General features: G+C 41.7%; 1 protein-coding gene across 6 annotated transcripts in view; it reads right to left on the bottom strand.

The window, feature by feature from the left end:
* chchd3a (coiled-coil-helix-coiled-coil-helix domain containing 3a) overlaps nucleotides 1-21136 on the bottom strand; it is a 92794-nt gene that overhangs the window by 33699 nt on the left and 37959 nt on the right. For 4 of the 6 annotated variants that reach the window (XM_037760674.1, XM_037760675.1, XM_037760679.1 and 1 more), the window contains exons 5-6: nucleotides 3689-3703; nucleotides 2276-2359 (exon numbers count right to left, since the gene is read on the bottom strand). In XM_037760674.1, the coding sequence (XP_037616602.1) occupies nucleotides 2276-2359; nucleotides 3689-3703 (99 nt within the window). The remainder of the gene's footprint in view (nucleotides 1-2275; nucleotides 2360-3688; nucleotides 3704-21136) is intronic. The other 2 variants (XM_037760676.1, XM_037760678.1) reach the window with 1 other exon arrangement.

Below are 21136 nucleotides of genomic sequence, written 5' to 3'. Positions count from 1 at the left end.
TAGAACTTGAACACATCATAATGGTACCTCCCTGTGTTGAATTCGGCAGGATGAGAGCTGGTTAGCGTTAGCAGTCGGTGAGCAGCACAGTCCTGCACGAAGCTAACAGCTATCGTTAACTAGCTCTCATCCTGCCGGTTTCACAGATTTGTTATTCACAATTTGGCATTACCATGGAGAAATTGGGTGTGTCCCCTGGACGCGTCGATAGTGAGTTTACCGCGTCACAAACACATTTTCTATTGTTCCCGGGATGACAGCGCCGTCAGTCTCGAGCCCTGATGGTACCTATGGTACCTACGGTACTGTAGAAGAACAAGTACCGTCATGGTTTCAAAATTTTGGCATCGACTTGGTACCCACGCATCGGTTCTCGTGACATCCCTACATAAGACACCATTGTTTCACCAAGAAATCACATTTGAACCATTTGGATGAAGACAAAAATCATTTGACATTGAGGTCCTTTTGAGGACAATGTCTCCCCTGAGTTTGTGATATTTTGCCATCTTTGTATTCATATGAACTTCTAAGAACAAGACTATGTGAGCGCCTCCCTCTTCCTCAGTGAATATTTGACTTCACAACGGTGTGAAATTTCAATTTTGAGTCCACTATAGAGAGCATTTGACTTTTTGCACCTTCCAACGGGGACAAAACTCCTTCCCAGCATGAAGGCGTCATTTTAAGCACATTAAACGTGGCATTGTATCCTCCCTAAGATACACTTGTGATTTGAGAGCAGCATGAGGGCGTCCTTTTTTTAACGCACTTTAACGGGGCATTTGACCCTGGTTTTATGCCTTGCAGGCATCTCTCTCTGGGACCAGCATGGAGCTGCCATTTGAAGCGGGCTAAGCACGGCAGCTGACCTCTGTCCCCCTCCATAGGAAGCTGGTTTGACAAGGACCATCAGGGTAGCGTCATTTTCAGGGACAGGAGGACACACACAGGGATGAATGAGATGTAACCTTTTATCCTTCAGGCGGAGGGAAGAGAGGTGGAAATTAAAAGAAAAAAAGAGCAATAGAGAGACAACTGGAGAGAGGCAGAGAACGAGAAAGAGAGAGATGAACACCATACTGGGGAAAGCATGCAGAGTTTAAGTTGAGGGATGATAACAAAAACAGTGGGGCAGAGCGATGAAGAAAAAGCATAAATGTGACTGTACTTTGGCTGAGCCCAGTGGTGACCGAGCCCACTGTGTATGCCAGCTGAATTGTGTGCATTAATCTGTGCGCGCTTGTTTATGTGTTTCTGTGTGCACCGCTGTGATTCGATGAAGTGCATTATACATTAATAGAGGTATGTTAGGAAAACTTTTCCCCCAGGCAAAAAGTAGAGCAGCAGTGCATGATGTACACTCTTGAAAATAGTAATGGCTTGGTGACTGTATAATGCAGCATTTACTTTTTACTTCATCTTCTGTTGTGAAATGGAAAGTTATCTTTCGCTTCACCTTTGGAAACTGTTTTTCCAACACCTTGGGATATTCTCGTTAGTTGTGCTTTGGTTTGGCCCCCTCAGCGGGACTCAAAGAAAAAGTTGCAACTACAAGTTTGTCTGCTACTTCAGCACCACGGACAGCGTCATGGATTTATCAATACACAGCACAGTGGGCACAGACGCTTCTGAAACGTGCTATGGCGTGTCTGGTGGAATCGCAAGCATCGTCTAGAGTGGCCACGATCAGCTCCGGCGACCACGTGCCCGAGGGAGGCTATTGATATTTAAGAGCCATGGTCGGGAACATAGATTCTAACTTCAGTACACAAACTTCAGTCAGATAAAGGATCAAAGGAGTCAGGCAGACTAGACTAGACTAACATAGTCAACCAAACAACCCCTCTGCCCTCTGCACCCTCTCTGCTACTAGGGGTCAGGGATGGAGAGGGGTTGATGATAGGTTAAGAAGGGGGATGCATTTTGGTCATTTTGCTAACAAGGGGGATGGGGGGACATCTAAAATTGTGTTGGTGTCTGCATTCCCGATGTTACAGAGGGCCTATGCTGCTTCATTTTGGGTGCATACTTGTATTTTGGGTTTCTACAAGAACATACTTACATTAATAATAATTGAGCTCTGTGAGGGGTTATAAAAGCTACACCATGACTAACTAAACCATTATCATAAGATGATTCAGATATCATCACTTTATTTTCTGTAGTAACTGGTAGAGCCTAAGTTTTCTGAGTTGGGTTATACATTAATATAACTTATGTCCATATAAAGGCATTTTTTTCAGGTTGGTGTATGGTGCAAACTGTTTCTTACCCTCTCCTCCAGCCGGGCCACCTGCTCTCTGTAGAAAGCATCCTGCTTGTTTAGGTCTGCTTCTCTGGCACCCAGCTGCTTGGCCTAAACACACACACACACACACACATTCATGTGTACCACATGCAGCAGACACACAAGCACACACACAGAAGAGAAGAAAAACCATCACTTATGTGCTCAGTGGAGCATTGCCAACTTAATCTAACCAATCACAAAATGCACACATACATGTGCACGAGAGAGGCTAATAATGACGACTCAGACAAGTATGTACAAAGAGACACATTATAGCACAACACAGACACAGGCCTTCTGTTTATAGGCACATATAGATCTTTATAATCTAATGTTTGATGATGTGTGCAGCATGTGCATACACCCAGAGAGGTATAGACGAGCTTTGCATGTATGTGTTCCTTTGACATGTAGAAAATACACCTGTGTGTCCATGTGTGTGAGACTGATGATGCCTTGGCATGTATTGTATGTGCTTCTTTGTCCTCTTGTGTTCAATCTTCAGCCCAAACCGCTATCAGGCCAAGAGGATAACATCAGTTCTCAATGCGAACGAGCACCATGGTCTGGCGTTTATATATATCTACCCAGCACTACCAATCTCCAATGTCCTCCCCTCTACTGTGACCTTCACTAAACGTACGGCTGACTCTCCGGGTGATATACAGGACAGATAAGACCTGGATGTATCAGCTTCCAGAGAGGAAAAAGCAGACCTTCACACTAGCATACAGGGTCAGTGACTCAAATCTAAATGGAAATTAAAATTGTACTAATTGTGATCAAGTTTTTACTTTCTTTACAGACATATTTCTAACTGTGGAGGTACCTCTGGTACCTGGCCCCTTTGGATGCATGGCACCCCTAGCATTCGCCTATACCGCCTATGCCTCTGTGTCAAAGTCTATGGGTATATTGAGGACTATGGATGATAACAATGATAAAATGGGATTTATAGACTGGTGGAATTGGGACTTATATAAAGCAAACTAGGTTTTAATTAGAGGAAAAACATATGGCGTATTCTAAAAAAAGAGTGTATAAAAAGTATATAAAAAGAAGAGGTGGAGAACCTTTAAACAAGATATAGAGCTGCGTTATTCATAGTCACGGCGAACTTTGGGACCCAACCAAAAGCTTTTTTTCGCTCCCTTTTTGCAAATAAGATCAGAAAATAATCGTCGTCTCATCTATAATTCTACAAAGCATCTGGAGTAAGAAAGCCGTAAAAAAAGGGATCATCAAAATATGGAGCAGCTGAAATATCTGGTGGAAAGAAAAATGTAACATGTCAAAGAAGCTGGAAGGGAAGAAAAAAAAAAGAAATCTATCATGCAGAAACAGTGAGAGAGAACTGGAGAGTCTGGGAGAGAAGGTAAAGACCTCAAGACTTACCTTCCGTCCAATCTCCTGAATAAGGGAAGCATTGGAAGGAAACAAGAGAGAGGAGAGGAGAGAGTGTAAAGAGGCACTGATTCATCCATGAACTTCTTCAAAGTGACATTTGGAAAGGTTTAGTATTCAGAGGCTAGGGGTGACTGGCTACCACGCTGTTCTGCTTGAATACTCACACTTCATCCTCTCTATCTATTCTTACACTGGCATATACACACACACCAGTGCATACACAAATACATGTATGGTATATGACCATTAGCTATGTTTGTATGCACACATGCACAGTTCAGGCTGTTCTTATACACTGTTTGTATGAAAAGTAATGCACTGTAATCCTTAGCACTATACTAATACTAATACTTCTGTACTTAAATTACGCCACTTCCGTGATCTTTTCCTAAACCTCACTAAGTAGTTTTGTTGCCTAAACCTAACAAAGTTGATCTTTTCATAAACCTAATTCAGTAGTTTTGTCGCCTAAACCTAACTAAGTAGATTTGTTGCCTAAACCTAACCACGTCGATCTTTTCCTAAACCTAACTAAGTAGATTTGTTGCCTAAACCTAACAAAGTAGTTTTTTTGTCTAAACCTAATCAAGTCAATCTTTTCATAAACCTAACTAAGTAGTTTGGTTGTCTTAACCTAACCAAATCAATCTTTTCTAAACCTAACTAAGTAGTTTTGTTGCCTAAACCTAACAAAGTTGATCTTTTCATAAACCTAACTAAGTACTTTTGTTGCCTAAATGTAACCAAGTGGATCTTTTCATAAACCTAATTCAGTAGTTTTGTTGCCTAAACCTAACTAAGTAAATTTGTTGCCTAAACCTAACCAAGTAGTTTTGTTGTCTAAACCTAATCAAGTCAATCTTTTCCTAAACCTCACCAAGTTGTTTCCTGTGAAGACGGATGTTTATTTTGAAAAGACTGTATGCATGTAACCAGCGAAAATTGACACTGCTGGACATTCATAGGAAAATGCATGAAAAATGAGGAATAACTTTTCGTAAGACAAGATACGAACAGTTGTATGAGGATACATTGCACAGTTAGATTAAAACTCAAAGACACGCCACCATATGGCAGAGGACTGTCCTATGCAAAGCAGCCACGCGGAAAAAGCATTTTGAAGCCTTTGCTTTAAGCACTATGGGATGCTGAAGGAGACATAGAGCGTATGAAGAAAATAGAATGTAAGGAGAAAAAAAAAAAAATTGCATTACCCCATCCAATCTCTACTACACTGATAACCATCTGTGTTTGGCGACTGCAGGCGGAGCTGCGTGCTCCATGCATTGTGATGAGGAGTGGTAAGGAGTGTCACCGAGGGGGCTGCGCTCGCATGAGACGAGTGGGGGGGGGGGGGAGTTTCAAAGTCAAGGGGATGCTCCAAGCTTACCCGCTAAAACGCAAACACCTGCACATACACACACACACCCAGTGACATTATGTCATCTCCAGACCCAGATATAGAGGGGAAAAAACACTCCACTGCACCACTTTATCACATTCCTGACAACACTCAGTAAAGCAACACCATGACCAAGTCGCCGCCGTCTCCGCTGTCCTCAGCACAACCTAACATTAACCAGCCGCACTGTTGAGGTCAGGCAATTGTGTCTCCTTACATGTCTCAAGTGCTATTGTGTGGCCAGTGTGATACAAAAAGCTAAAGCTGCATGACCTTGATGGAATCAAGCTGAACTTAAATGATAGTTTGGGGTGAATGTACCCTGAAGTGCACCCTTAAAAGTATGCTGGAAGTACACTAGAAGCAGCACCATCATGACCTTAAAATGTGCCATCGATTCCAAGCGTGCAATCAGGGCTTCTGGGATAGATTGGCAAAGTTTTTGAGAAACTGTTGGGACGAGGTGCCAAAAAACTGTCTCCCATCAACAGCTCAATTTGAGAGGAAGAGGAGAGGGATGATGGGAAACACAGAGGAGAGGACTAGCAGGGGGGTTGTGTACTGTCACAAGTGTGTCCAAGCTCAATGTTATGCTGATAGGTGGCGACTTTAGCAGAGAGAGAGAGAGAGAGAGACAAAAGATGCACACAGACACAAACAACGGCTCAGACACTGATCTGAAATGCACACACACACACACATACATACCAGCCGGAGCAGCTGTACCCACAGAGAGCGGGTGGGGAGATAAATGTGTGCTGAAGGCGAGACTAAAGGGGTCATTAAAAGAGGAGAGGTTGTGACAGAAATGTGTGCCCAGGGATTTTCTTTTTTTTAGCTCACTTTTGTGCGGGTCTATGCGTGAGTCCATGCATACATGCAAGCCGTGCATGTGTTCAATTTCCATGCGAGCAGGTTGACGACACACACAGGCCCAGTCACACACACACACACACTGAGTCAGGATTACTTCCGACTGATTAACCCCATTCAGCAGACTTTAAAGATAATCTAATCATACTAAAGGCCAAACAATGGGACAGACTTCACCACTGCCCGTGCACCTTTTGTTCCCCTAATGAAGAGGCGGTCACGGGTGGAGGAGGAGGAGGAGAGCCGGGGTAAGTGTTGGGGGTGGAGGAGGAGGAGGAGGAGGAGGAAGAGAACGGCAGAATTAGACAAGAAAATGGAGAAAAACTTGAGTGGAAAGAACAGAGAGATAAGAGACAAAGAGGACAATAAAAGGTGATTTATCATTGGAGGTGTCAAGAATGGAGAGCTGGCTGTTAGACGGGGACACGGAGCCCGGGCCAAGTGCATCTCCTTAACTTTAGATAGAAGTTAAAGAGAGAAAACGATCGCAAAGTACAGACAGGAAGATAAAAGTGGAAGATAAAGGGGACACCTGAAGCTCTTACATCTTTCCAGCTTTGAAATCCAGACTTTTCTTTCAAATTTCTCTGTTTTCTCTTAATTTTCTGTTAAGAGAAATCAACTCCAGATGCACCAAATGCTCTTAACCATCCAAATCTGCTCTTACCCAGGTGTGCTGAATGATGAATCCCACTTAATCATAAATTGGAGGCCTGTGATTGTTTAGTATTCGCATAGGTAACGCCCCCTAAACACTATATAAGGGCAGGTGTTGTGCCGTGTGCAAATACTTTGGCACATGCCCAAGAATTGGAGAGATACCACCAAAAAAATGCTGTAAGAAGAACTTCAGAAGGTAGATAGTGATTTTCCAGAGCGTCAGTACTGGCGTTACAGAAAAATTGAAAAGCATCAAAGAGCAGTATGTAAGCCATGCAATATCATCCAAGGGTTTTCTACAGTCTTAAATAGGATCAATGGACCAACAGTATTTTTTTAGCCCACAAATGTATTAATCCAATCAGTATAATTATTTTATAACATAAAAAAATCTAAAAAAAATGTATGTTTTTTTATGTTGCTCAAATTTAAAACTGTGTCCTTAGGTTGGACAAACAATTTGAAGACTCTGAAAACAAGATGTTTTTTTTTCTTATCTTGTTAAGAGTGCTCTTGACCACTCATACAATTTCCTCTTATCGAAGAGAACATCAAAAATAACAAAACATTGGTGAATCCACGAAATCAATAGGTACTAACAAAATAAGAACAAATCGTGGATACAAACAAAATACGAGAAAATGTGTTCATATATCACTTCCTGCGGGAGGCCCGCTGATTTTTTTTAGTGGAAGTCAGAAATAACTGTCAATCATTCTCATAATGAAAAAGAGTTTTGCTGATTTTATTAGCAAAAACTTTCAAAACTTTGAAAGTTCAGAGGATGATGTAATTAATTTAGGCTAATTTACTAATTCTAATTCAGTTGTACTCCGTTTAATTTTCCTGTGCAGCAACCCCTGACATGGAGATTAAAAAAATAGCCCAGAAAAATACTTAAAACAATATCCGGCTGTAGAGTCCATATACGCTGCTGTTAGTAGCCCAGAAAACCACATTAACATCAACAGCAAACTTATAACCCCCCCCTCCCCCTCCCCTCCTGTATCCATCTCCCTCTGGTCTCTTGTTAAGTACAGTAGCGTAATGTCTGAGGGTGACAGGCAGTTGAGGGTGAGACCGCGGTGGTCAGATTAAACGGATCGTTTAGGCGAGGTGAACGCCTCTGTGAATATCAATTAGCGAGCCGCTGAATAATTAAGGACAGCCATGTTTTTTAATTAGCCGACTGCCGCAGTTTGAGCAGGGAGCGAGGGCGGAGGAGGAGAAGAGGAAGAGGAGGAGGAGGAGGAGGAGTAGGAGGACAGGAGAGGAGGATGGAAGAGGGATGAAAACAGGTGGATTTTGCTGCGTCAGGCTTCCCCACCCACCTCCTGTTCTCTCACTGATTTGCTCGCACACACTCCATTTTCTTTTACACCTTCTTTTTTTGTTTTAAGTGCTCGCTCTTTTTCTTTTAAAGCGTTCCAAGGGAGGGAAATAAAAATAACTCCTGCCTGCAGCGCTCAGCAGGCTTCGGGCAACTGCATGTGTGAGTATGTACTTCTACTGTGTGAGGCTACATATGGGACTCCCTGTTATAAAAAAAAAACATATATAGGGAACACTACAATTACTTTGCATATTTCCCTGCTCTGCTTTTTGAAGAGATACTGTATACTTTTCAAGGCAAAATGGAGAAACAAAACACAATAAAATAAACACTACAGCACGTTAAAAGAGAGTGTCCTCCCAAGATGAACCACAGTCTTTTCAGCAAGTGTCCTAAAGCAACATTATGTTAACGTTCAAGTGACAAAGCCCCTTTAGCAGCCGTAGGATTTATGACAGGAGAAAAGGAGGAAGTAGGGACGAGGTCGGGGTGGATGGACTGGTCACCAAAACAGTGGACTTTGTCACGGGAGACTGCTGTTTGTTTCGCATTTCCAACCGACAGTCAATGTTGATTTCTTTTAACCATGACCAGAAGAAAAATATCGATACACATGAGTATTGTGCAATATATCACCTTGCTTACAGTATCGCAATATATCGAATTGCAACCACTGTATCACATGATACGTATCGCATCGCCAGATTCTTGCCAATACACAGCCATAGTGACCACATGGTTTTTGCTGTAACCATGACAGCAAAGGTCCCCCAACCTTTACTAAGTACTTATTTTAACCCAAACCACGATCTTTTCCTAACCCTAACCAGGTTGTTTTTATGCCAAAACCTAACCAAAACATAACTATATTGTTGTCACATCATAAAACAGATTTTTTTGTAAGGCAGCCAACAGGGGCGTCACATCAGAAAGGACTTCTATATGCCATTCTTGAGGGCAGGCATTATGTTATTTAATTTGGAGGACTTGTAATGTTAAAATTAGAAATTAGAAATTGATCCCATTTTTAGCCCTTCACACACCGGGACGAATAAACGGCACGAAAATGCGAAATTGTCGTCTGCGAATATTATGTGTCTAAGGCTTTTATTGTGAAAGGCAAGAGAGGAAGGAGTGGATCTGGTCTGCGCTGCCATTGTCAAGGTTGAAAGGAGTAATAAAGTTTGCCTACTTGGTTCGGATGACAGAGCCTTCCTGTTGTTGTTGTTTCATAAATATAGGCGCAACTCAACCCGTTCTGCACGTGATTGGCTGATGCCTTTATTCACAGTGCAAAAGCTCGGAAAAAACGCCCTCGTTCCGAAAAACATATGCCACTTTTTCGCCGCGTAATATTCATGTTCTGTTTGGAAGTACTCATGACAAAAACAATAGTTAAAGTTGTTAAAAATATATTGACTTGTGAATTAATCGCACGAAAAAACACTGTCTATATGTAACGGCCTTTATACAGTATAATATAAAACCAGCAGCCTTAAGTATTCAGCTGTCATGTTCAGTGTAAAGACTTTAACCAATGGTTCACTGCCTTTCTGGCCTGTGTCCAAGCTCATCACAAGCTTAACATGTTTATAAATTGTGAGCAGTATAAGCAAAGTAATTTTCCCTTTTTAAATTGTTTTACTTGAATAATATTTTTTTTTAATATAAGAAAAAGTACATTACTTTATTACAGACAAATCTGAAAAAAAAATCATCTTGTGTGGGAGAAATATGTTTTTGATTATCTTCATCCCACCCATCATCTTGTTACATGCGCATACTGTACATTGCAACGCCCCCAGGTTGAGAACCATTGACTGAAACAAGTGGATCTTCTTACGATGAAATTCAATTTATGACACGTTTACAATACTAATTGCCGGCGGCATACATTTACGCTACGCATCACGATGTTTCAAATAAAAAAAAAAGCAATTTCTCCCTATAAGAAAAAAAAAAAATCTGATTATGGCTATTAGCAATTCTGTACATATTAGATTTTTCATTTCACACCTCAGTGATGGAGACCTCTGTATTGTAACAATGAGGTGATTCACTGCTACGCTGTGTACGCCTACTACATGCTTATAAATCATGCTAGATGAAAATGATCTTGCGAGATGCCGTGATCGATAGAGCACAAATCAAATCTCATCACATTAACTAACGGCGCCTCATCCATAACCTCGGCCCTCTTTTGTCTTCCCCCTGCCGCCGTCAGCTCGGCCCTGATTCACCCCTGTCACGAGTAGCATCATAATCAATGCTCCCTCACGCTGGCCCGAGTGAGTGCTGCGGCGCGGTGGGTCAGAGCTGCTCGCCGGGGCCCATCTATCACGGACCTGCGCGACAGGGCCCTGTGACAAACTAATACTGAAGCAGCGGGCCTCGGGTCCTGCGTGCTCCGACAGGCAGGGATGGGGGGGTCAGAGGGCGGCGCAATGTGACCGTGCTCCGGTGTTAATTGGCACGGCGGAGGTGTAGGAGGCATGTGGGAGGTTAGAGATGGATGGAGGGACGGGAGGAGGTAGTTCATGGGGTAGAGGAGATGAAAGAGAGGGAGAGCGATGGGTCAATGTGTGGATGGAATATGGATGACAAGATAGTTGGAAGAATTGTTTTTTTTTTGACAGTTGTAGGGAGAGCCGTCATATCAAGGAGATAGGAGAATATTTTAAAAGAGGGGTTTGACATCTTTTACATACACACACTCAAAACTGTTTCAGACACACATCCCTTCCAGAAATCTTGGCACATCCTGTAACTGCCTTCTAAAACCGTTGCAACTCTATCTTTAAAAAGCTATCACTGGCAGATCAAATCTAAGAGATGGAGTGTAAAATGATATAACCTAACGCAGACCTTTACTGGCAGTGTTACGCATTACCCTTAGAGTCACTAATAAAACATAAGTCCCGGTAGCAGTATAGCTGTAAAAACTCCATAGGAAACCGTTCACTTTGGCTGGCAATTAGCATCATGGGGTTTTTACTGAGCTGTAATAACACTTAGGGTTCACGGCTAGCTATTAGTCTCCGCGGGAGGTGGTAGGGTAATGGGCGATGCAATCACGTCAGATATAGTGTGGTCAGTTAATGGGCTTAACCTTGACTGACAACACTAAAGGACAAACACACTGTCAGAAACTTTTTCTCACGCATACTGGTAACTTTTAATTACTAACAAGCCTGCTACAGGGCGTTAAAATGTTCTCTCAGTTGAGCTACTGTGCCAGATTGTTATCAAAAGTGCTGTATTTGAAATTAATCTAAATGATTATACGTTTTGCACAATTATCAAAAAGTAATACTTGATTGTATATATATGTGAAAGACATGCCTTAATATATTTAAGTCGGCCATCTCTTAAAAATTGCCATTTACTTAACCACCCGCCCGCACTGCCCATATCTTTGGTTATGTCATAGCTATTCTGTTTGGTTTGATTCACCTTTCTCCTTCAGTTCAGTTCATTTTAAGTGTGTTTTGAGTGTGATGACATTTAAAACCAAATGCACACCAAATAAGCTGAGGCCTCTGTCGTGTTTTTTTAAGGGCTGGAAACAAAAGTATAACTAGTCTGAAGGCAAAATGTGTTATTAGGTGTTCAGAACAGCCACACTTTAAGGCAGCAAAAAAACAGCGTGCCATCACAGAGAGGGGAAAATGCGAACACCTTTGGACAGTCTCTCCTCAGAGGCATTCATTGTTGCAACTGCAAACTGACTGAAGTAGTTGAATAACAGAATGAAAAAACACAGCTTGAGAGAAGTTCAAATCCTGCCCACTTTTTCACCTCCACACAACGGGCCAATCGCTGCATAAAGGTGATATACTTGTTTTATTGTTGGTTTTTGGAAAGTTAGAAAAACTGTTGGAAGCAGTCCACCCAAGTCAAACAATATCCAACGACATACGGCTATTTATTAGGGCTGTCAGTCAAATATTTAATCGCAATTAATCGCATGATTGTCCATGATTAATTGAGATTAATCGCAAATTAATATCACATTTTTTTATCTGTTCAAAATGTACCTTAAAGGGAGATTTGTCAAGTAAAAAATGTCATGTAAAAAATAAGCCTTAAGGATTCTTTAGTTTTTCTAGTTTCATATGATGCCAGTATCTTCACTCTACCTTTAAAACTGAGCCAGCTACAACCTCTGAAAGATTGGTTGCATTAATGCGTTGAAGAAATTAGGGGCGTTAAAAAGCATTTGCGTTATGCATGACACCTTCTGATCTTCTGGTCGTGACAACCATTTTCAAAATAATGCTTATGTGTCGGATGTTTTCTTTTTCTTCTAATTATAGTACCAATTGATGTGATGGATGAGGTTTAGTTTGCTGTGTGACTTTCTCCAAAGAAACTAAATAAACCCCTAGGAGGTCAGTTGAGTTGGCTTTTGTTTGACAGTTCACTGTTAGCGAGTAACAGGAAACATGGGGAGAAAGTGCAGGACTTTGACTTGCAACAAAGGCTGCTGACGATTTAGAATCGGTTACAGACGTCTTACACCGCTGGGCCACAAGGACGCCCCGAAATAAACTTGACAGCATGGGCCGCCCTGTCACAACATAATAATGAAGCATCCTGGGCACCTCTTCACAGGGATTTATGTCAGCTGAGCTGGGAATGGTCACAATAAAGTCAAAAGGAGCAGTGGTATCATTAATCATTGAGAACAAGCTGGCTGTTGCTAAGACGATCTGACTGGAGCAATTACCTTCTAGCTACTACGCTGTAAGGATTAGGCTATTTTTTGCATACATTGTTTTGTCCTTTTCCATACTGGGTATGTGGCGTGACTAGTGACGTTTGCTTATGCTGCGGAAAAATTCTGAAAGGAATCCAGTGTATATACGCCAGCAACAACAGCTGTGTGCTGCTTACCAGGTGTTCGTTGGCATACAATATCTGACGGAGCAGCAAAGTGGAAGATCATCAAAACAATAAATTAGTTACCTCTCATGTGTTTGCATCTGACTGAAGCTAGGGCTGGGTGATAATTCAATATAATAATTTATTGTCTTTCAATGGAATCGTATCGTGATGAAATGATATATCGAGATATCATGATACACAATTACGTTGCCTAAATTGATAATAAGCACATATAAACTCCAATTTCTCAGAAAATCTGATCAAACTCAGTTAAATCAAACTATTGTCTTACTCTAATTACTTAATAGTATTTGTGTGCACGCATGTGAATATAGTCAGTGTATAGGTGGAAATATTTATTAATTTTTTCTCTATAATTTCACTTAAAACTGTTGATTTTGAAGTTCTTAATTAAATAAAAAAATACTAATTTAATTAAGAATTTAATTCAAACAGGAGTATACAAAAATGTGCTTTCATATAGACTATTTATTTATTGATTTACCAGACAACATGCTTTATAGTGATATATATTGTTATTGAGATATGAAATGAACTTTATCATGATAGAAGACTTTGGCCGTGTCAGCCCTAATTGTAGCATGAATCAAACAACCAAAGTCACTTTTTAAAAGTAATTTTAGCTAACGGAAAAACCTGTTTTTGCCAACCCTAGTATGTTCTTACTTTACATTTATATGTTTGGAAACTTCTGTAACTTGACTTTGACTAACCAATGACTGAAGCGTGGATTATCCTGGTAGAAAAACACATGGAAGCCACAGGCTACAGACAGAATGACCCTCCCTGGGGGGGGATCTCTTAGCACAGTGAGTAATGATGCAATGACCTGCTGGGTCAAAGGGCTGACCTGACCAGGACAGGGACCGAGGGGCCAGGACAGGGACTAAAGGCCAAGAGGTGTAGGTGGTGAGTGTGGGTGTCTCAATGTTTGTGTGTGTATCTTAACTACTGGCTGTTTAAGGGCACATTAAAATGAAGTGTCCTTGTGGAGTCTGTAGCTCATTGACTGTGAACAGGGGTCAACAGAGGGCTTGATCTGAACCAGCTGGCCTTAATGATGCTGAGACAGCCGTGTCAACCCACTCACATCTCTTTTTGCACTACTCCCAAATGGGTAGTTTTGGGATATAAACAGTGAGGTTTATAGTAATCATAAGCTTCTCGAAGATAACTAGGACCACGGTTCCTTTAAGATGTTCTCAGGATTGAGAAGCAGGGAATAAAGCTAGACGAGAAAAGATCGTCCAACGAAAACAAATGGTACTCGTGAGCCCATAAAAGGTTGAAGTCCTGGTAGAAACATGAAAAATCACTTTCCTTTCTACTCCGAGACACTTCAAGCCCCTCGGCCTTTGTTGGAGACACCACCTCCACCACTCCACTGCCAGCTCCTTTCGCTGAGGGACGGCAACAACATCTGCTGGCTCGGAGATTGATTAATTGGCTGATCGGGCGCCCGCGGTGCAAACTGATTGATTGATCATCTCGTGGTCGGAGCCGCCTTTATCAAGAGCCCTGGGGAGCGAACCTCTGGAGGTCCCCAGTCATCTGTCATGTCCAACACGCAGGGGGAAGACGAAAGGAGAGATGAAGAGCCGTGGGTTCATTACCGAGACATGGGGGGGCATGTATGGAGGAAGTCTCTCAGCCAAGATGGGAACAGGGGGCATGCCGAGAGAACAATGGGGACGTGGGGACAAAGGGGGCTGAGGACGAAAGGAAGGGTGCTTGTAGAGAGAGATAGATACGTGACGGCAGAAGGAGAAAGGAGTCTGGCAAAGAACAACAACATCATAGCGAGAGATGATAAATTGTCTCATGTAGTTGGTAGGGGACGATACACATGTCTCCCGATTCAATACTATCACAATACTTGGGTGCTGATTCGATATGTACTGCGATTTTTAAGTATTGCGATTCGATATTATGATTTTTGGTGACTTTTTATAACTTTTTTAACACTAGACCATGGTAAAAAGTTGAATCATACTGTTCTAGGGACTTTTACTTTGGAAAATATCTAAATTAATACAGTAACAATGTTTGATTTTCAGCAAGTATGTAGTCAGAGATGTCCTGAAGTCACATATATCAGTCATTGTCAGGCATTATTCATTTTTTCCAGCAACTCAAAAAACAAATAAAAAAGACATTTCCCTCACAAATTAGTGGTATTTTCTTTTTAATTTATAAAAGGACATGTAATGTTTTATACTTCTGATGAACATAATCCAAATCAGTCTTCTTTCCAGATAGGTATTTTGTATATAAAGTTCCTTTGTTAATACCTTATTTTGAAAGCCAGATGTAGTTACACGTATATACTTCCACTCTATAGGCTGATTTGACCACAAGGATGAGAGTGACGGCTGGCTTGACCGCACGTTACTGAAAATACGTTAACATTTCCTGTCCATGACAGAGTTAGCATGCAGCTTTAGCCGTGACGTCTAGCTCTGCTTTTCCTGACAATGTTTGAACCCCAAAGTGTTTCCATACTTTACTGTATGTGCAGTGTTTACCTCTTTGGATTTAAAATGTGAGGGTGCAGGTCGTATCCATGTGGAACCGCCATTTTCCGCTCACTGCGGCCGACTGCAGTTTGTTTTGGTTGACGGATACAGAACGAATATGACGTCACGTTACTCAGACTACAACAATAAAAGCGGTAACTTCCTTCTACCTCCGCATTGACTCAAATGAAGCAATCATATCGATTCTGGCATTAAAAAAAAAAATTCAAAATCATAAAAAAAAGGTGAATACATTTATTTTCCCACCCCTAGTAGTTGGACGGTATTAGTACAAGCAATGTTTATGTGCTGCTTCTTTTTTTCTGAGTTGGACATACAACCTCCACTCACTTATAATTCCTGACCACATGCCAGTTTAACAGCGAGCAGTGAGGGTAATGGGATACCGGGGAGGAGAGAGAGTGGCAGATGAAAACAAGTGTGCAGAATGCTACTGCGCATTCATTCAGACCCATAAAACCCACGGCGAAAAAAAAAATTCCTTTACTTGACGGGCAGAGGACACAGTGAATGACCTGAGAGTGGAGAGGGGGGCATATATTGTCTTTGGACAACAGATGTCCCTAGGGAGCAAGGTGAATGAGAGAGAAAGAGAGATGGTACAACCTGGAGTAGAGAGAAGGTGAGAGGAATGTAGAAGGGGAAGACATGCGGCGAGAAAAAAGGGACGGCCCGAGGCTGTGTTGCTGACATTGGACTTCGTTGGACAACCCGAGCTGCACGCGCTCTGACCCGTCTGTGTGCATTGCGCCTGCAGCATGCGAATCCTCACCTGGATCCATCTGCATGGTAAAAAACCATCCTAGTGCATGTGTATGTGATTGAATCTTTGCATGGCTTTGGGCATACTGTACATTTCTCAGTGCCCACGCTGTGTATCAATGCATATTCATTCGGCCCCAGCAGCAGGTGGTCTTCCCAGGCCTGATGAAGCCGGGAGGGGGGCCACAGTCCACCTTCAGCTTCTGTCTATCAAGCCTATGTCAGCAGATTCAGGGTCACCTCTTATCCACTAACCTCTTTAGCTGAATATATGCCTGTTCCCATGTCCTTTATGCCCTACTTACCTACTGTTAGCCATCACCGACGACTAACTTTAAAGGGATGCACGGAAAAGAGCCATTTGTATTGTGTTTTCTTCTCTTAAATCACAGCTTAGCCTGTTTGTTTATAATTGACTTGTAAGTATGATCTATTTCCACCTACGTGTCAAATCGCGTCAAATAAATATTCTTATTTCACCAAAAGAATTCCTGCTTCCACGCTGTTGCTATTCCTCTCAGGCTATTTGACATTTGTTTAAAGTTTACACTTTTAAGTGCTGCTTGTTTCCTAATTGGAGTCTGTAACCTTGTTTTGAAAACTGCTTTGTGAATCAATATCTCTTGTCTGCTCTCTATTTATTCCCCCATCTTTTATCCTCTTTTCCATTCTCTCACCGCGTCTGTATCTCATCCAGATTTTCTGCTTGTCGACTCACTCCCCGCTCTTTCGTCTTTTCGTTCCCTCCATATGTTGAAGTTCTTTCCATTGTTCAATCAAAATCTTCTACCTCTATAGCGCCATTAGCTGAGCCGACTGTTCGCTACTATAGAACCTCATTAATACCGTTCTCCTGTCAGAGCCGAGAGGGGAAAACACAGAGAAAGACTAAGAAAAAGGGAAAGGGATGAGCTCAGAAGAAGAATACCTGTCATATTACACATCCAACATATCTACTGTACTGGGCCACACACATACACATACAATGCTTCGGCCAAGTTAAACTAAGGATGCCTGCTTTTCTAACCCTTGCACTTCAATATCTGGCCAATTACATCTCAGCTAGGCCAAGTGAAAGAGAGGGTAAGAAAAATATATTGCAAAACTATTCTCAGTGATACAAAGAGGCTGCACAGAGGTCGTGACTATTAAATTCCCAGCTACGGACACAGCAAACACATTACAGTTTTAAAAGTGAAAAAAGGGAAGAAATGTCAGATTCAACACATTTCATCCGTTTTATAAATACTGTTACATATCTCAACATCACTGGAAACGATATACACCTATAATTAACTGTCCATTTCTTGTTGTAATCTTGCTTTTCCGGACTTTCTTGATGACAGAGATGAGAGGAACCAATACACAGAATTGAGGAATTCTGGAAGTAGGCCTTTTCATCTAAAGGCCCAAAAAAGGAGTGAAACCAGAGAATACAACCATACAACTTAACATCATGGCAAACTAGAATTACCGCCTCGCCATTGTATGCCTCAGCACAACCAGTGAAGTTGCAGTTTACATCCATGTCTGACCAAAATGTCATCACTACATAATTCTATCCTTTTAGACATTTGTGTGAAATTGTCATAATTAGAATATAAATTCTTGAAGTATGGACAAAAACATGTTTTGTGAGGTCACAGTGACCTAGACCTTTGACCACCAAAATCGAGTCAGTTCATCCTTGAGTCCTTGTGCCAAATTTGAAGAAATTCCCTCTAGGTTATTCCTAAGATATAGCGTTCACAAGAATGGAACGGACACACGGACGTATGTGGACGTACGTATGGATGCCAAAACCGTGATACCGCCAGCCAGACTTCCGTTGCTCCTAAAGTAGTGTTATTATGGTAAGGATGGCCTCTGAGCGAGGCGAACGGCGTTAACACAGTTTTGCACTCGGTGGCTCATGTTACCGCAGTCTTGGAAAGGGAGGAGTGAGCGGAAGGGTACTCATTTGGTGGCAATCTGTAACCACACCCATTAGATGCCGTCAAATCCTACACACTGTCCCTTTAGACCCACTAAAAAAGAACATTGCTGTTGTTGCAATCACTCTGACCAGAAAAAAAGACAGTTAAACAGTTACTGTATGAGTGTCTTTAGCTGTAATGAATGGCTTTAATTAAAATTCACAAGTACCTAGCTCTTGCTGCATTCACTAATAGAGATGTGGAATATATAGAGGAGAAAGAAAAGTTAAACTTAAAACCCTTTTTGAATGTTTTTTTGTCTCGCTTGTTTGGAAAGTGCACAAATCTCAAATTTTCAGCTCCGCATTGTGCTGAAAGTGCTATTAGGTAATTAGTTTCGAATGCATTCATAGCTCAGACAAAGGTGAAAAAGAGCACACAGCACAATAAGACTACTCTAGCCAGCTTTCCAAAAATGTTTAGAACAAATGAGGATGAATACATACATAAATACACACACCACCCATTGAGGCTGAGGCAGTAAATTGACTGTACAAGCTCTCTTGTCAGACAGAAGCTCTCCTGACACCAGTATCCATCCATCAATCGAAGCGCTGCCGTATACCCGGCCCCGCCGCTGGCCGCTCGCGGTGCCAATTAGCTGACAGGGTGAGGGCCTGGCGCAGAGTGCCAGCCACGGGCCCTGCCAATTAGAGCCTGACCTCCCGTCTAACCCTAATACTGGCACGGTGTGTGGGCACCACACCCTGGGCAGGGGTGAGGTACGGCCGCCGACGTGTAAAGGACGGTTGAGTGGACAACCTCCAAGACGAAAGAGAGAGAGAGCATTACAAAGACAGGAGGGAGAAAGAGAAAATAATGGGACACATGTATGTACAGTACACTGTCAGTAGGAAACAATCAAAAGGGCAGTGGTGCAGACAGATTATCTGCTCATTTAAGCTGATCTCTTACAGTAGACAAACATGAATGTACAAGACAAAACATGCCTGTACCTCATATATAAAAACTGAAGGATCAAAGCTTTGCATTTCCAAACGGCAACTTTCAGGACATGAGGAAATATACAGCAAATAGCTGAATGTCACGTTGTCAGTTTGTTTTCAGTGGCTTTAATAATTCATCACTGTGGAGGGAGGGTATATAGTTTGTAAGGTGCCACGTAAACTTAATAACATCCACAGTGACTGCTACATTTCCCCTTCAGGCCCATTAGTGTCTGCTTGTTTGATCTGTAATTGTAGCTCCCCCCTCTGGGCCAGTCAGTGAAACTCTTGATAATGCTGGAGAGCAGTGGTGCCATAAAAATCAACTAAGTCTAAGTCAAAATCCAGTCGATGTCTGACATATCGTTTTACACATATGAACAGATAAAGAAAACAAACAGTGGGAACGTGATGATCAGTGGTACCCTGTAGGATTTTCTATTAAAAAGGAACCAAAGTACAGATATTATTCAGAGCCATAGAATATCTGTTGCGCGAGATAGTACTGTAAAACTGTGGTTCTCAACCAGGGGTCCGGGGACACCGAGAGGGTCCTTGAGGGAGTCCCAGAGGGTCCCCAGAAAAATAGAGAATAGCTTATTTTGTGAGTAAGACTCATAAGAGTGATTATTCTGATCATAAGTTTCTCTTTCTCAATGCTTATCTCCTCATCTGTAGTTGACAACTATAAAATTATGGTCTTAATCATATCTAACAGTAAAAAAATATATATATACAGTAAAAAAAAAAATACAAAGGATATATTCCCTTTGATGTTTTCATAAATATTCATAAATAAAGCAGATATAATATTCCATTCTTGTTTAAAAGGTTTGCGGGTTTTTAAACAGCTAAATAAGTAAATACTTGAGAAACGACCTCCCCAAGGGCTGTAAACAGTAATGGAGTTTCTGACAGGAAACCGGTACGGAGGCTGTTTGATGGCAGTAGATCTAAGAGTTTATCCAACAGACTTGCACACTATGTGGTAACACTGGTCTGATGGGAAGGTGAACAGGGTTGCATGACAAATTAAATCATTGCCAAGATCCCTAAATCACCCCCAAATTCCAACCTGCAAGAGGGTGCAATTGCTCTTTTTTCTCTTTAGCATGGGAAGTCTCCCCATGCAAAATAGTGACGGTAATGTTTCTTTAATCAAAGTGTGAGGCCTACAAATAAATCGGGTACTAACTAGGGAACATTTTGTTCTTTGAAAACTGGAGGACAATCTGGTGGTCCTATTTGTTTAAGGAACGTTTAATGTTTTGGGGTCAATCTGTGATTTACGCCATGTCACCCTAACAACATCTACAGGGTAAAAAACACCTGAAAAAATCATTTTTTAACTCCATGCAAATCAAACAGAAGGACAAATCTCTTAAATCCAGTTGCATCAAGCCTGGCGGGGGTTACGCTTACGACAACTCAGAGAACGGGAGTCAAAGACAGGATGCAATTTGTCCTTGGTGAGCTGAGCAATTCCACAATATATGTAAATCACAGTGTACCACTACCTCTCTTTATCGCATTCAAGAGTAAAAGACATGAGGACCTTTTCTCCCCCCAATCTTCTTTATACTCTGTGATGTGGAGAGAAAAAAAATAATAAGTTTAGAGAGAAAAAAAATGTTTTTTATTTCTCTCTCTCTCTCTTTTTCTTTTTTTTTTTTAAATACCACCAACAGGCACCAATTCAAAACCCAGCAGTCTCCTTTAATACCTAGGAAATTAAATTGTCTGCCCATTATCAGCCGGGTCCAGTTGGCTGTATCTAAAATGTAGTACACAAGGAAGTACAAAAAGATTTTAAAAAAGCAGGACATTTGCTGGAGACTGCAGTTTTGTAGAGGGTGGAGGGGAGAGGAGTACCGGGGTGAGCAGAGGGGGACTTGCCGCATTAAAAATGTTAAGCTTCACCCAAAGTCATTTTCAAGCCAGCCAAGCATCAAATGGAACACAGTTTAAGGAAAGAGTAGGTACTGATTTTCTCCAGGAGCTTTGACAGGATGGACATGGTGTGTGTGACTGAGTGTGT

This window comes from Sebastes umbrosus, chromosome 23, assembly GCF_015220745.1.
Source record: "Sebastes umbrosus isolate fSebUmb1 chromosome 23, fSebUmb1.pri, whole genome shotgun sequence".
NCBI classification, from domain to species: domain Eukaryota; kingdom Metazoa; phylum Chordata; class Actinopteri; order Perciformes; family Sebastidae; genus Sebastes; species Sebastes umbrosus.
This window is presented reverse-complemented; position numbering and strand designations above follow the sequence as displayed.